General features: G+C 36.2%; 1 protein-coding gene across 1 annotated transcript in view; it reads right to left on the bottom strand.

Moving 5' to 3' along the window:
* dchs2 (dachsous cadherin-related 2) overlaps window positions 1-16,012 on the bottom strand; it is a 40,708-nt gene extending 24,696 nt beyond the window's left edge. The window contains exons 1-4 of the mRNA XM_016292565.1: window positions 14,273-16,012; window positions 10,641-10,832; window positions 10,327-10,558; window positions 5,234-5,470 (exon numbers count right to left, since the gene is read on the bottom strand). Of these exons, the coding sequence (XP_016148051.1) occupies window positions 5,234-5,470; window positions 10,327-10,558; window positions 10,641-10,832; window positions 14,273-16,012 (2,401 nt within the window). The remainder of the gene's footprint in view (window positions 1-5,233; window positions 5,471-10,326; window positions 10,559-10,640; window positions 10,833-14,272) is intronic.
* Between the last annotated feature and the right edge of the window lie 7 nt (window positions 16,013-16,019).

The following is a 16,019-nucleotide window of genomic DNA, read 5'->3' as shown; positions in this document are numbered from 1 at the left end:
CCCATTCTGTGGGCTTTGGCGTGCTTCGTCGCCATAGGCTCGTGCAGCTCTGCTGCCTAACCATTGGTTTGTACATTTTTTAATACACTGCACGAACCACTAGCCATGCAGTTTCCCTGCGTGAATGAAAAAGGCTTCAGTTCAGGAGAAAAAAGCTTTTTTCTCATATGCGTCTAGCAGACGCAGTACTCGTTCGTGTATCTCAGGGAACTGAGGTTACGTTAGTAACCGAGTACGTTTTTTTTTTTATAAAACAAAAAATAATGGAGTATGTTTTATAAGTAAACATGATTTCAGTCTTACTTCTTCAATATTTTACATTTTATTCAATGTGTTACTTGTCATTTGTTTGTAATTATTTTAGAAATTTACTAGCAATTTCTGAGTGAAACTTTTGGTCACATGTTATTTTAATTCTCAAACCGTTAACTACATCTTTTGCCTTAATAAACTTCTAATTTGCTGCTTATTAATAGATAGCCAGGTAGTCGTTAAGTTTAGGTATTGGGTAGGATTAGGGATGTAGAATATGGTCATGTAGAATAAATGCTTTATAAGTACTAATCAACAGCCAACATGTTAATAATAGAAATGCTAATAAGCAACTAGTGAGGTTTGGTCTCTATATTAAAGTGTTACCCATTTTGTTCAGTGTACTTGTAAGAGTATTTGGTTGTTCCAAACCCATACTCTTTTATTTTTCCATGCAACACAAAATGAGAGTTTCTGAATAATAATTTTAAACAATTCTCCATTAATTCTCCCTTATATTACAGTTTCATGAAAAAATAATAGTTTGCATATTTGAAAAATAAAATAAATATTTTTTATTCTACAGGTGAACTATTGCTTTACAGTTTTATTTAAAGGAATTTTATTTGCAGGTCCAGTATGAAATAATCTTATTAATAGGGTATGTTAAAGAAAATGGCTGAATGTTTTTTAATACATCACCTATTAACTGTAACATAAATCTTTGTCAGTGTCACACAGACTATATGCTTATAAATTTAGAACTTAATGACACACTTACCCCTAACATATGTACTAAAAGTGGTATTGCCATTATCCTATTGTTTGACAGTTGAGACTTTGAAACGGCTGGAGAAAACCAAAGCCCCCAGAGATTAAGGTATCTGCCCCCCTCTCCAACTCAGAATTTCTGAACCTTCATTTGACTTGAAGAGAGGGTTAATCAGCTAATCTAAACATTAACCTCAACTGACTGTCTACTGTTGAAGTGCACTCTAAACATTTGTGTGTGCATGTATGCATGTGTATAAGCCAAAAACCAATGCAAATCACTTAAATAAATCAAAAATGGAATGCTTTAATCGAGTAATTCAATATATATATATATATTACGCTTAATTTTATGATTCAAACCAGTACATTTTTACTGCAAAACCAAATCATAATCTAACAGTTACCAGCCTTTTATGTAACCTTTTAGGCATTTCCACAAAAGCACATATACTATATGTACTTTGATAACAGCATACTATTATAAAATCAAAATCTAAAATGACCTCAAACAAAGTAGATGTGAATCACTGAGTTTGTTAAGAATGTGTGATTAACCCTAATAACTTAATGGGCATAAAATACTTTTTCACTAAAAACAACTGATTGTAAACTAGGAGAAACAGACCACAGCAAATCTCATTATCTATCCTAACAACTCTGCCAACTAGACTGATATTTAACCCTCTGATCAGCTCATCCCTGACCCGCAAACTGGATTAGTCAGTCACTGAGGTAACAATGACTGGAAATAGTAGGTTACTAGTGGAAAAGCAAGTTGTAAAAACAAAATAAGTAAAAAAAAAGGGTGGATGTATTTTGATACCTTGGACTGTAATTGATCTGGTGTTGCAGGGCTTCCAATTTAATTTCATATTTAATTTATTATTGATACTGGAAAAAATAATGAACATTTTCAATAAATAATCAATCTTTTTTAAATGATCTACACCCATTTCTTGAAGTAAATTAAACATGATTCAATATTAGGTCTATTTTCTCTACCTGTACAAAACTTTACAATAAGATTGTATTTGTTAACATTAGTTAATTAATTCATTAACATTAACTAACAATGAACAATATCTGTATACAGCATTAGTTAATCTTTGATAATGTTAACTTGTAGCTCCAAATACTAACACATTTCCCAACATTAAAGGTCAGATTTACTAAACAGGGCAAATTATCATTAGAGCGCAATTCCATAAAAGCGCCGATGGGAGGGGAAAATTCTGCGGGTGATTTACTGACAATGCGCACATTAAAGAATACAGACGCAGTCAGAACATTTCCATAATGACCAGTGAAATCTACCAAGAGCAGCGCAAATTACTGCCTGTTTTAAGACATGCTTTTTTGGGCGTTAAATTATGGTGCAAATACCAGTAATTTGACGAGTGCAAACATTAGTAAAATGTAGAAAACATTATCGGGCACAAAAATAACTGTGTCCACACCTTTTCAGCGCTAATTCTTCAATGCCCGTCTTTAGTAAATCCTGACAGTACTATTTTAATGCCAAATGACGGTTTGCGCTGGCACAAGCTGTTAGTAAATCTGGCCCTAATAGTTTTACATTATATTACACTACATTTTAGTTAATGCATTAGTTAACAGAAACTAATAAACAAGATATGTTTACAGCTTTAGTTGTCCTTTGTTAATGTGAACTAGTATATATCTACTAATGAATTTCTCAACATTAATAGCTTAAATTTTTAACATTCATTAATTCATTAGTTAAAGGGATAGTTCAACCAAAAATCTGAATGCTCATCATTTACTCACCCTGTTCCAAACCTGTAGGAGTTTCTTTATTCTGATTATATTGAATTTTTTTTAATAACCATTGACTTCCATAGTATCCAAACAAAAAGGAAGTCAATGGCTACCCAACAATTGTTTAATTACTAACATTCTTCAAAATATCTGCTTTTGTGTTCAACAGATGAAAGAAATATATAGGTTTGGAACAGGATAAGGGTGAGTAAATTATGGAAAATTTTTCATTTTTGTGTGAAACATCCATCACCCTTTTATGTGAACTAATGTGAAGAAAAAAAACACTTTAAACCATTAAAGGAATCCTTTAAAAAGAAAATGTACCCACCCTCAGGCCATCATGTAGATGAGTTTGTAGATTTTAGCATTACAATACTTGCTTGCCAATGGATCCTCTGCAGTGAATGGGCCTATTGACTCAGTCCATCAATTAATGTCTTGTGAAGTAAAAAGCTGAGTGTTTTAAATACTTTTTAAATATAAACAGTTGCCTCTGGCCAAAATACCAGTCCATAATCTATTATAACACATCCTCCAGTGACAAAGTCCATCCCCCTGTTGTCATCTCACATCAAAATCCACTGACTTGTTTGTTTAGTACCGTTTTAGACTGTCTTCACTTGTGAAATGGGGCTTGATCTGTGCATATTTCGCTCCTGATTCAGATGAGATGACTTTTCTCTGGAGAAAGCAATTTATATGAATTAGAAGACTTGTATTTCAGCCAGAAGCAAGGTTTTAAAGTCAAAAACATCCTAATTATAAATTTGTTTATTTAAAAATGCTGTTTTTCATATGGTATTAGGTCATTGCATGATTTGGATTTGGATGACAGATTTGCCTCCTTCGAACAATTAATCCAGACATTTGCTATTCCTAACACACAGTTTTATAGGTATGCACAGCTTAGAAGCTATGTATCATCGAAATCAAACTGTTTCCCCTGTTGTCCTCATCGATCTCTCATTAATTCGATTCTCGAGCACAGGTGTGGAGTAAAACAGTCCATTAGCAAAGTTTATGGACTACTTATTTTACATAATCTGGCTACCTTATAAACTTTAAAACAAAAAATGGGAAAAAGGAATGGAGGATCAAATATCAGATGAGGCTTGGCAGGAAGCAACATGGAGAATTCTTTCTTCTTCTGTTAGTCTTAGACATATGATTGTTCAGTTTAAAATTCTACTTCGTCTTCATTGGTCTAAGGACAGACTGGCAAAGATTAAAAGTGATGTGGACCCTACAAGTGACAGATGTAAACAAGCTCCTGCCACTCTATATCATATGTTTTGGTCATGTCCGAAATTGCTAGAATACTGGAGTTCAGTTTTTGAGACTGAACTTAATTCTAAAATGTTCAGTAAAACCATTGTTCCGGCCATGCTGACAGCAATATTTGTAGTTGTTACTCAAGACTATGATCTAAGCATATCCCAGTCTGTTATTGCTTTTTGTTCACTTCTAGCCAGGAGGTTTATTTTGTATAAATGGAAAGACTCTTCACCTCCAACATATAGACACTGGATTAAAGATGTTGTGTATAACATACAATTGGAAAAGCTCCGATGCTCTATGAAAGGATTAAATAAGAGATTCTTTACTACTTGCCAACCTTTTCTAACCTATGTGGAGAACACTGCTGCTGAAGAATTGTACTGAATGTACATTGTCCCTTTAAAAAAAAAAAAGGTCTGACTGGTATATAGGCTTGGGGTTTTTTCTTATCTTTTTTTTATATTCTATTTTTTTCTGTTCTATTGTTTCATGTTAAAAATAAAGAAAAATATTGAAAGTAAGAAATGCTGTTTTTCACCTCACAAGACGTTAACTGATGGACTGGAGTTGTGTGGATTACTTGTGGATTAATGTGATGTTTTTATCAGCTGTTTGAACTCTCACTCTAACTGCACCCATTCACTGCAGAGGATCCATTGGTGAGTAAGTGATGTAATGCTACATTACTCTGTTCCAATAAAGAAACAAACTCATCTACATCTTGAATGGCGTGACCTATTTCACATGATATGTTACAAATGTTTGTAGGCTCTCTAGTCTCGACTAATGTTATTTAGCAGGGGGGAAAAAACATTTATTAGGGGTATTACTGGATCTTATTGTAATCTGTATACATGTGTTGTTCATAATAAATTCATGTTAACTAATACACTTACTAACGCTAGGAGATACATTAGTATGTACAAGGTAACATCTACAAATATATAATACTGTATAAAAGTGTTGTTCATTGTTAGTTACTGTTAACTAATCCATTAACTAATGTTAACAAAAACAACCTTATTGTAAAGTGTTAACAAATAGGTTTCTTCTTCAACTAAATGAACATAGTGTCACACTGTCCAGTCTCAAATAGGGCAAAGTGTGGCAGTCATAACATTTCTTAGAAAAAGCAATGAAAACTCACTGGCAGGGGTAACAGCCTGAACCAAACCAACAGAGGAGCCCACGGGGGCATCCTCAGAGATAGAAAAGGTGTAGTGGGCCTTTTGGAAGAGGGCAGGAGGCTGGTCACTCTGCAAGATGTTCACGGTGATGTTAGCAGGATAAACAGCAGACATGCCTCCTCCGTCCTGAGCAGAGACAGACAGCTTCACACTGCTGCTGCGCAGCTGGGAAAGTGAAGCGTTCAGGAAAAGGGAACCTGAGGAACACACAAAACCTACATTAACATCATAGAGGACACTTGCACAAGGTTTTAGCTATTATTGCAGTGTAGATGTTTGATCAATTAAAAAAGAAGGTTTAACTTTAAATAGATTACAGACTGAAATTTAAGGGTACTGAAATTAATAACCCTAATAACACTATCTTGATTTTAATTTGTAATAAAAGCTAATTCTTTAACTGCTAGATAACTCAGAAATTTGGTAAACACAAGGCCATAATGTAGTTTTTTTTTTACTTATACACTCAGATTATATATGAGATTATACAATCTCAGTCTCTTTCCAAATCTTTCAAGAACAAACCTAAACACTGGTTAACAGGAGAAAAACATCCCATCACTGATGGTGACATGGTGGCTAGCTCCACTTTTGACAGATGGTGGGGGGCCTGCTAGATTCTGTCACCTTGATCTAACTTAAAATCCTTAGCATCTGTTGATTTAAACCAGGAGTGGTTAACCTTAGACATGCGTGCCCCCACTGGTACACAGAAGGGTAATCACTGGCATGCAAACAAAAGAGATTAATATGTATTTTATTTGGTTGTTTGTTTTAGAGTTTCCTAGCACCTGCATGCCAATAAACAAGAAATAAAATAAAATAAAATTAGTGTTCCACTGATATTTAGTCAAAGCTGACATGAGGCGATATTTGGCAACTTTTATTTTGACAGCACTGAGAACCGTGCATCTGAGTCAAAATAAGTCATAATAAAACTCAAAAATAAAAGTTGTTTCAGTCAAGTTTATAAGTTTCATAAGCGCCCATTCTCCATCTTTATTAGTTTACTGTTCAAAGGTTATGTCTATTAATTAAGATGCTATAATGCTTTTAATATCTTATAAACATGTCACAAATGTTGCAAAATTGTGAATCCGAAGAGATGTTTCAAAGAGGTCTATGCTATATTGTGTTTGCTGCTTTGTCATATTCACTGTGTACTGCATATTTAAAGGGGACTTATTATGCAAAAATCACTTTATAAGGTGTTTGAACACAGTTGAGTGGCCGCAGTGTGCGAAAACAACCAGCCTATAACGGTACAAATCAACCCACTCATTTTTTATAATCCCAATAAATTATAATCGGTCTCTCCAAACGAGCAGATCCAGATTTCTCCCTATGTACACGTCACCATAGGGAAAAAGTCCCGAGCATTTGTGACGATCTCTGCCCTATTAGCATACACAGGCCTGAGTGAGAAGCAGCAGTCCACCATTACTGTTTTCTTGCTGTAATGTTAACTACAGGAGATATACAACGTCAGCGCTAAAGAGGCATAACAAGTGCTGTGTTTTGGGATGCACCAACGAACATAGGAGTCTCCATAGACTCCCTCCATCTGAGTTGCTGAGGGCACTGTGGTTAAATTAAATTTTCGAAGGAAATATCCTGGAAAAAATCGGTAAAGTCCCCTATATGTTTAGGGATCAATACCAACACTTCGTGCACGAACATCAGCTACAGACAAAGTAAGTATCACACGTTTGTTTTCCAAATTGCCTTTCTGAAAGTGCTTTTTGGCCTCTTTAAGGCTAATGTTGCTAAAGCTATGCCTGTTTTCACTGATGCTGCCTTCACATGCTACCAGAATGATAGTATATACAGGAATGTGGTAGTTAAAAATTGCATATGAAAGCAATGTGAAGTCGACCGCTTGAATTTGTCGAGCTCATAATTATATGTGGGACTTATAAAGTTTGGGATAGCACGCTAAGGCAAAATGAGACCAGCTGTCATTATTTTTATCGCGCCGTGCTCCTCGTCTGTGTAATTCATAAACAATAATTTATTATGCACAGTACAATCAGATGACTTTTAAACCGAGTACGTTTTCTGTAAAGATAACAGGCTTGTACTAATAGTGAAATGTTTATTTGCAAAGGCTAACACCGGTATTGCTGAAGCTTGAGCTCTTGGAGCTCCGCCCTCTTCTGAAAAGGGCCGGAAGCACCAGCTCATTTGCATTTAAAGGGACACACACAAAAACGGAGCGTTTTGGCTCACACCCTAAAAGTGGCAAATTTAACAAGCTATAAAAAATAATCTGTGGGGTATTTTGAGCTAAAACTTCACATTCACACTCTGGGGACATCAGAGACTTATTTTACATCTTGTAAAAAGGGGCATAATAGGTCACCTTTAATAAGTTGCTATTTGAATTACAAATCTGTTTATTTTTAAGATTTTTTTTTTATTAAATTCAAATTTTATTAATTTTCAAATTATTTATTTCTAATAAATAATTAGGGATGAGGATGGCAGATGTGGCCAGAGCAATAAACTTGCAATGCCCATACTGTAAGACCCCTAAGACAGTGCTACAGCGAGACAGGAGACAGAGCTGATCATCCTTGCAGTGACAAACCATGTGTAACCATGTATCTCCCTATAGATGTGTTCAAGAACTCGCAAATGCCTTGGTGGAAGAGTGGAGGAACATCTCTCAAATCTGCTGCAGTCCATGAGAATAAGATGCACTGTAGCACTTAAAGCAGTCCCTTTTTTCAGGGACTCATTATTCCATTCCTGTTTACCAAATGCCTGTTAAACTTGTTCAGTTTATGTCTTAGTTGTGTGTTATGTCTCTTTTTATGCTAATACAAATATTTATGAAGAAATTTACAAAGAAAACATTAAGAAATTTGCTGGAAATAAATGCAGTTGAATTTATTCTCTGATGAGTCCAATCTTTAGCTCTGCCCAACGCCTGGTCATCTAATGGTTAGACAGAGACCTGGACAGGCCTACAAGCCACCCACTGTGAAATTTGGCGGAGGATAGGTGATGATCTGGCTAGGGGTGCTTCAGCAAGGCTGGAATCGGACACATTCATCTTCGAGAAGGACCTGATTACTTTTTTTTCTATCGTGAAGGAATCAAGCTGCGAACAAGGTTGTCCTGGAAGAAAAGAAACTTGCTTCCTTCTGTTGACAATGTTCCCCAAATGGTTTTTCCAGCAGAACAATGCTCCATGCCACACAGCCAGGTCAATCAAGATGTGCATGGAGGACCACCAGAGCAAGACCCTGTCATGGCCAGCCCAATCTCAAAACCTGAACCCCATTGAAAACCTCTGGAAATGTGATTAAGTGGAAGACGGATGGTCACAAGCCATCAAACAAGGCTGAGCTGCTTGAATTTTTGCACCAGAAGTGACATAAAGCCAACCAACAGCAATGTGAAAAACTGGAGGAGAGCATGCCAAGACACAAGAAAGCCATGAAAATCAGGGTTATTCCACCAAATATTAATTTCTGAACTCTTCCAATGTTAAAACATTAGTATTGTGCTGTTTAAAAATGAATATGAACTTGTTTTGTTTTCTTTGCATTATTTGAGGTCTGAAAACACTGCATCTTTTTTTTGTTATTTTGACCAGCTGTCATATTCTGCAAATAAATTGATTCTGCAAATTAATTGCAGTGAATGAGTTTTATATAAGTTTCTCATGTTTTACACATTCATGTTTCAATGTAAAATGAGAAATATTTACTTAGGCTTCTGAGCACTACTTAAGAGTAAACACACTTAGGGCATACAGTAAAGCATATGCTTGTTCATCTTTGCCACTGCTGCATTAAAGAGAGAGAGAGAGAGAGAGAGAGAGAGAGAGAGAGAGACATATATGTAACAATTAACGGCAGAACAGTGATTGTAATGGGATTATGGAAAAATAAATCACAGCCCTCCAACTTCATTACAGAGTAATCTGATTACTGTAATGCGTCACACCAAACAACACAGCTCAGCAGGAGCTCTATGTGTGCGAACAGTAAAGGACACTGACAGTAACATGTACCATACAAATCATTTTAATAATAACAGTTATCTGTATTTCCTAAACTATTAATGCGATTTTGATATTTGACATCTATATACTGTATTATAGACCGTTACTTAAAATAAATTAGGGAAAAGTAAATGTTTATATATCGATGTCATTTTCAATGAACTATAATTGAAAATTATAGAATTGCTCAAAATATCATGGCATATTGGTACTATATTGGTTCCAGATTAAAAATTAAACATTTTGCCAAAATTTAATTTTATGAATGTACTCAGTTACTGGAAATTTTCACTGTATGTGGTTAAATTAGCAACAAATGCAACATTTTATAATAAGATAACTGAGTACATGATATAACGCATAATCACAGATTTCTGTAGACACTCAGCACTGCATGACAGTCCACTTCACACAATCTGCACTCAAGTTTAGTCAGGATTTAGAAAGGTGCTGTGTAAATCCACAGGCCTCCTACTGAGATGTGACAACAGCAATTACTGTATCTGTTACAGAAGACTCTCAGCCTGACCGTCAAGAAAAGCATGCACTATGTTGTCTAAACAAAATATATGAGTTATCTATGCTGTCCTATGGACTACAGTATAACATACACTCTTAAAAATAAAGGTGCTTCACGATGCCATAGAAGAACCTTTTTGTTTAAATGGTTCCATAAAGAACCTTTAACATCTGAAGAACTTTTCTGTTTTACAAAAGGTTCTTTGTGGCGAAAGAAGGTTCTATAGATTATAACAAGGTAAGAAAGAGATGGTTCTTTAAAGAACCTTTGACTGAATGGTTCTTTGTGGAACCAAAAATGGTTCTTCTATGGCATCGCTGTGAAGAACCTTTTAAGCACCTTTATTTTTAAGAGTGTATGACAGTATGACAGTAGAACAGTTTCCTTCTTTTTTAAGTCTTTCTATTTAAGGCGTTCTATTTAAATTATTTAAAGTCTTTCTGTTTAAATAGTAAATAAAAGATTCTCTGAAATGAACATGTGTTTTGGCAAAACAGATTTCAGTCCCAGCATGTTACCTGTTGACTGGTCCACAGTGAATAAAGAGGCAGAATCTCCAGGCAGAAGCTCATAGGTGATTTTTCCATTGTTCCCAGAATCCCGGTCAGAAGCAAAAATGCTGAGTAGCTCAGTGCCAGGTTGGGCATGGATGCTCACACTCGTGACGTATTTCTCAGGACTAAAAACAGGAGCATTATCATTCACATCCTCCACATTGATGTGAACAAATGTCTGCGAGCTGAGCCCATCCTATTCAGAAAGAAAACATAATTACTAGCTTCTTTTTCCATTTAATGTAAATTTCCACAATGCCAGTATTAACAAAACTCACTTGATCTTCAGCTTTAATTGACAGGTCAAAGGTCACAAGGCCAGCTTCATGATCAATATCTTGAGACACACAGATTTCCCCAGTGACAGAGTTTATGTGAAAGTAAGGGTGGTCATCCTTGCTGCTGAAGCCATCATAGAGGGAGTATTGCACTGATCCAAACTCAGCATCATCAGCATCTGTGGCAGTGACCTAGACCAGATGGAAATGTATAAATAAAGTAAATCGTATCTAGACTTGCAGCTGATACAATTTCCTTGGCTTCCAGTGTGAGAATTACTCAGAATCCCATGTAATGTTGTGGTCATACCAATACGTTTTTGAGGTAAAAGATTTCTCATATTGCACATTTAACGCCAATAAAATCTGTAACTATTCTGCACAGTTTATACATGAACTGCACCATTCTTATAAAACTAGGAGCCTGTAATCAATCATTTGTGTATTAGGAGCACCAAAATGACCGTGCGGGCAAGCATTATCTCATTAACATTGTTAAGGGTTTTGGCTCAGCAAAAGGTGTCTCAGATTAACGTTTCCAGATTTACTCTTTTAGACCACTAAACCTTTTGCGTGGAAAACATATTTGTACTTTCTGAGTAATTTTCAGGTGATGAACAACTGTATAAACACAATAACCTTGTTTTCCTCATGACCCTAAGACAATTCACAGACACTGCATCAACAGATGCAGACATACCAACAGACATACGGCAAACCTGTTTTCTGTCAGGTTTTGTCGGATCAGTGTGTTGGCGTCTCTTGCCATTGGTCAGCACTTGTCTTAGCTGACTGAACATGTTACGTCTGCATTTGTCGGGTCTTGGAATGTCTGAGAAGTGACGTACTATAATTGGTTGACTGCGTTTGTCTGCATCTGTCAGAGAATTGAATTGGTCTTCAGACGAATTGAAGAGACATCTTTTAAAACAGCTGGAGAAACACTCTAATGGCAGTTCGTAATGATCTTACATTTAGGTGAATCTCATTTGTACATATCTAATGTGTATGCCCTACTGACATGCATACTTTTTATAGAAATAGTATGTTTACTGTTAATCAAATTGTTTGAATTTGGTATCAAGTTGCTAAAACGTTAAATAGTTGAGTTTTCTGATTTTGGATTGTGGCTATATGGACAAAGAGAAAGATATCTAAAATATCCCCTGAAGACACAAAATTATCTAAAATATATACAGTACAGTACTGTGGTGTTGTTGTTTTTTCAAAAACATTTGTCTAAATTAATTTGTCTAATTAATATATTTATATAAACAACTTATATGTTTTGGTGTGGGGTTAGGGTGGACATTCCTGCATACATTTTTATAAAAATAATATGTTTTCTATTAATCAGATTCCTTTTTGTGTTCAAAAGGGGATGGGTCTGAATTTCTTGTATTATTAGGAAATACATCAAAGAACGAAAAATGCCCTTGTCAAGCTATTTCATGGAGTCTTTAAGCTTTACACTAAAGTTGACCAAATATCAAAACATCTAACAAAGTAAAGTTTTTGCGATTTGGTAAAAAAAAATAACAGTAATTTCCTTTCTCTGGGGAACTAAATGGTGTGTATTGACAGAATTTAATTAATAACAAATCAAATACAAGTCTTTTTTTAAGTAGATGAATTACACAGAGTGGAAAATGTTGCTTTTCTAAATCTAATTTTCTGTTGCTGAGTCACTGGAGTAAGATTTTATGTTTTATGGTGTTCTACATGTTAAGCGGCGATACTGATCCTTATTATCATCTGTCGTATCTTCAGAAGCACCATATGATCTAAGCCTTTCTGTCATAAAAAAGATATCATACTAACATTTATGAGCCCAGGTGTGGGTGAAAGACTGAGACCTCTGTTCAAAGTCTAAAGCAACTGTCTGAGATAATAAATTCCAGAAACACTCGTTGCACGCAGAGTTGATTGCGGCTATGATCAAAAATAGAGATATCTAAATATATATCCCCTGAAAATATGGCAAGATTTTTCATGGACATGGAGTCCTACAACAGATGGCACAGCACCCAGAGCCCTCGACATCACAGAGTCAGTCTGGGATTATATGAAGAGACAGAAACAATTGAGACTAAAGCCTAAATCCACAGAAGAACTGCTGCCACCTCTCCAAGATGAAAACGTTCTTAAAAACTGCCCAAGTGTACCTAGTAGTACTGTTTGTAAGGCAAAGGGTGGTCACACCAAATATTGATTTGATTTAGTTAATAAAGCTCATTGATATAATAAAAACATCCAAGGTATTGTTTTTTACCTCTATGCCTAAGTAATATTACTATAACTTAAAATAACTCTAATATATTTTAAAAAGTAATTTATTCCTGTGATGGCAAAAGCTGAATTTTTAGCAGCCATATTTCAGTTCTCAGGAACACATGCCTCTTTAGAAATCAATCTAATATCCAAATAAAAAAAAGTTTTGCAACTTTTGTAACATTTTAAGTCTTTGAATGTCACTTTTGATCAATTTAATGGATCTTAGGGAAAAGGATTCTAAAATATGGTCATGGTAATTATACACGAAATATTCATGGTTATTTGTCGGTTATACGAATTAATATGCATGCTAATAAGCAATTAGAAAAAAGTAAGCAACTATCTATAAACTAATATATAAAATATTGAAACTCCCAATACAGTTTGATTTGTCATGCCGAGTACACTTGTGCCAGGCGACAGTTTCACACACAAGGAGGCAAAGCAGTGAGCAGTGTGTTGTGGCTATTTTGCAACACAGCTGTCTTTGTCTCAACAAAAAGTCTTAGTACTGTCTCTGTTTTGAGAGTGAGTGTGTATGTTGTTGTGATAGCAATTGAGTGTTAGCACATTCGCTATTCTTCTGACCTTGTGATCCCTACAATGATTTATTTGTTGTGCACAGGCTTCATCCACAATAGCTGGATAGTTAGTTAGTTAGCGCTTGCCAAAAACAAAACATGCCTCACACCTGTCTTGGCCATGTTGCACTGCACCTTTTATTTTTGCTTCTTTGTTTAAAACTAGGATAGTTCACCCAAAATTTAAAATTCTGTCATCATTTGGACACTCTCATGCCTTTCCAAACCTGTATGACTTTCTATCTTCTTAGAAACATATTGAGAATTTTTTTGAGAATTGTCTTTTTTTGTCCATAGAATGTAAAAAAAAAAAAATTATCCGAAGTTTATTGTAGTAGATTTTACAAAACAATACTATTTCAGTCTTTCTACTTTAAAATGTCATGTTTAATTCAGTGTTTTACTTGCAATTACTTTGTAATTAACTGTGAAATTTACTAGCAATTTCTGACTGAAAATTGTTTCTACACCGATTCATTTTCAAGTCAATGGTTACCAAAACTGTTTGGTTACCAACATTGTTCAAAATATCTTCTTTTGTGTTTGCAGAAGAAAGAAAATCATGCAGGTTTGGAACAACACGAGGGTTTGTAAGTTATGACAGGATTTTCATTTTTGGGTGAACTTTAATAATGACTTAAGCTTTGACTTTTGACTAAGACATTTTTCTTACAAGAGAAAAACATGAATGAATTTGACAAGAGCATTAGTAGCATATTATTTTTAAACTGGTTGAGGAACAAATTCATGAAAAGGAGAGTAATAATAATTTTTTACCTGTAAGATGCATGTCCCAACAGCTGTGTGCTCTTTGACAGTAACGTTATAGAATTGTTGTTTGAATATAGGTTTATTGTCATTGACATCTACCACATGGATGGTCACGGTGGCTGTAGAGGACAGAGAGGGGGAACCACCATCGATAGCCACCACCAAGAACTTCAGCTCTGTCTCTCTCTCATGGTCTAGGCCTGCAGCAGTGGTAATGAGACCTGATGTCGCATCTATATTCAACAACTGCTCCTGCTCTGGCTGCATAATAGAGTAGATGATTCCAGAATCTCCTCCAAGATCTCTGTCTGTGGTCTTGACTCGGAAGAGAGCTGTTCCCTCACGCACATCCTCAGGAATGCTCTCCTCGTAGATGTTTTGGTCAAAAACAGGTGGATTGTCATTCACATCTGTGACCTGAACCTGAAATGTTGTTTTGCTGCTCAGAGGAGGAGAACCGAAATCTCTGGCTGTCACAATGAGTTCATACACATCCTTTACCTCTCGGTCCAGTGGGCCATCCACACAGAGAACATAAAGAAAATCATCAGTGGATTTGAGGGAGAACATCCCATCCCCACCTTGGAGGTGCACATCAATCTTCTTGACATCTCCTAAATCTGGATCTGAGACTGCAATCCTTGCAACATAGTCTCCAGGTCTCGCCCCCTCGGATACTTCAGGTGCTCCGGGCTCATTAAGAAAAAGGATGCTAATATTTGGGTGGTTGTCATTGACATCCAGGACTTTAATACTTACAAATGTGCTGGAGGATTCAGGCTGAATCCCAGAATCCCATGCTGTCACAACGAGCTCAAAAAATGACTGGTTTTCATAGTCCAAAAATGTATTGACACTAATGATACCTGATGAGCTATCAATAACGAAAAACTCATTTGGATCACTTTGACGGCGGTTGATCTTATAGGTGACCCAGCCATTGCTGCCAAGATCTGGGTCTGTCGCAAATACCTGGCAGACAGGTGTCATTAATGGGGTGTTTTCCAATACAACAGCAAGGTACTCTGTTTGATTGAACACAGGCTGGTTGTCATTTTCATCAAGTACAGTAATATGCACTTGCAACTGGCCGGTTTTTGGTGGCAAACCACCATCGAATGCATCAATTGTGAAACTGTAGAAGCTTGTAATTTCTCTGTCTAATCTTGCTTGCAGAATAAGGTCAAAACTGAACATACCACCTCCACTATTGCGGATCTCGACTTTAAAAAGTTTCCTCATGTCTCCGTCTGTAATTCTGTAGCCCTGGATGCCATAATCACCCTCATCCTGGTCCTGAGCTCCTTCCAACTCAAAACAGGTTCCTGGAGGGCTCAATTCAGACACATTCAACTGTATCGTTTTCACAGGGAATGCAGGGGAATGATCATTCACATCCTTCACCTCGATGATTACTTTAATGACCTCTCCTGTTAAAGTGGCGGCCGCGAACTCGTACTTATCTGTGCGCTCTCGATCCAACACCACGGCGGTGGAGATGATCCCGGTGTCTCCATCGATCTCAAAGTCTCTGAACACATCCGAGTCAATGCTCTCAGATATGAAGAATCCAGAACTTTGGCTTTTCGCCGGCAGTCCAGCTCTTATATCCCCGACAATAGTTTTTGCAGGTAAACCTTCCTCTATGGAGAGCCTGAGATTGAACACCTGTGCGCAACCGTCCTCACAAAATAATGTAAATAAGAGAAATTGAAGTAAAGTCTGTACGTAAATCTCCATTTTCATATGAAAA

Source organism: Sinocyclocheilus grahami, unplaced genomic scaffold (genome assembly GCF_001515645.1).
Source record: "Sinocyclocheilus grahami isolate Dianchi unplaced genomic scaffold, SAMN03320097.WGS_v1.1 scaffold288.1, whole genome shotgun sequence".
NCBI classification, from domain to species: Eukaryota; Metazoa; Chordata; class Actinopteri; order Cypriniformes; family Cyprinidae; genus Sinocyclocheilus; species Sinocyclocheilus grahami.
The sequence above is the reverse complement of the archived record's forward strand: the minus strand, read 5'-3'. Positions and strand labels throughout refer to the sequence as shown.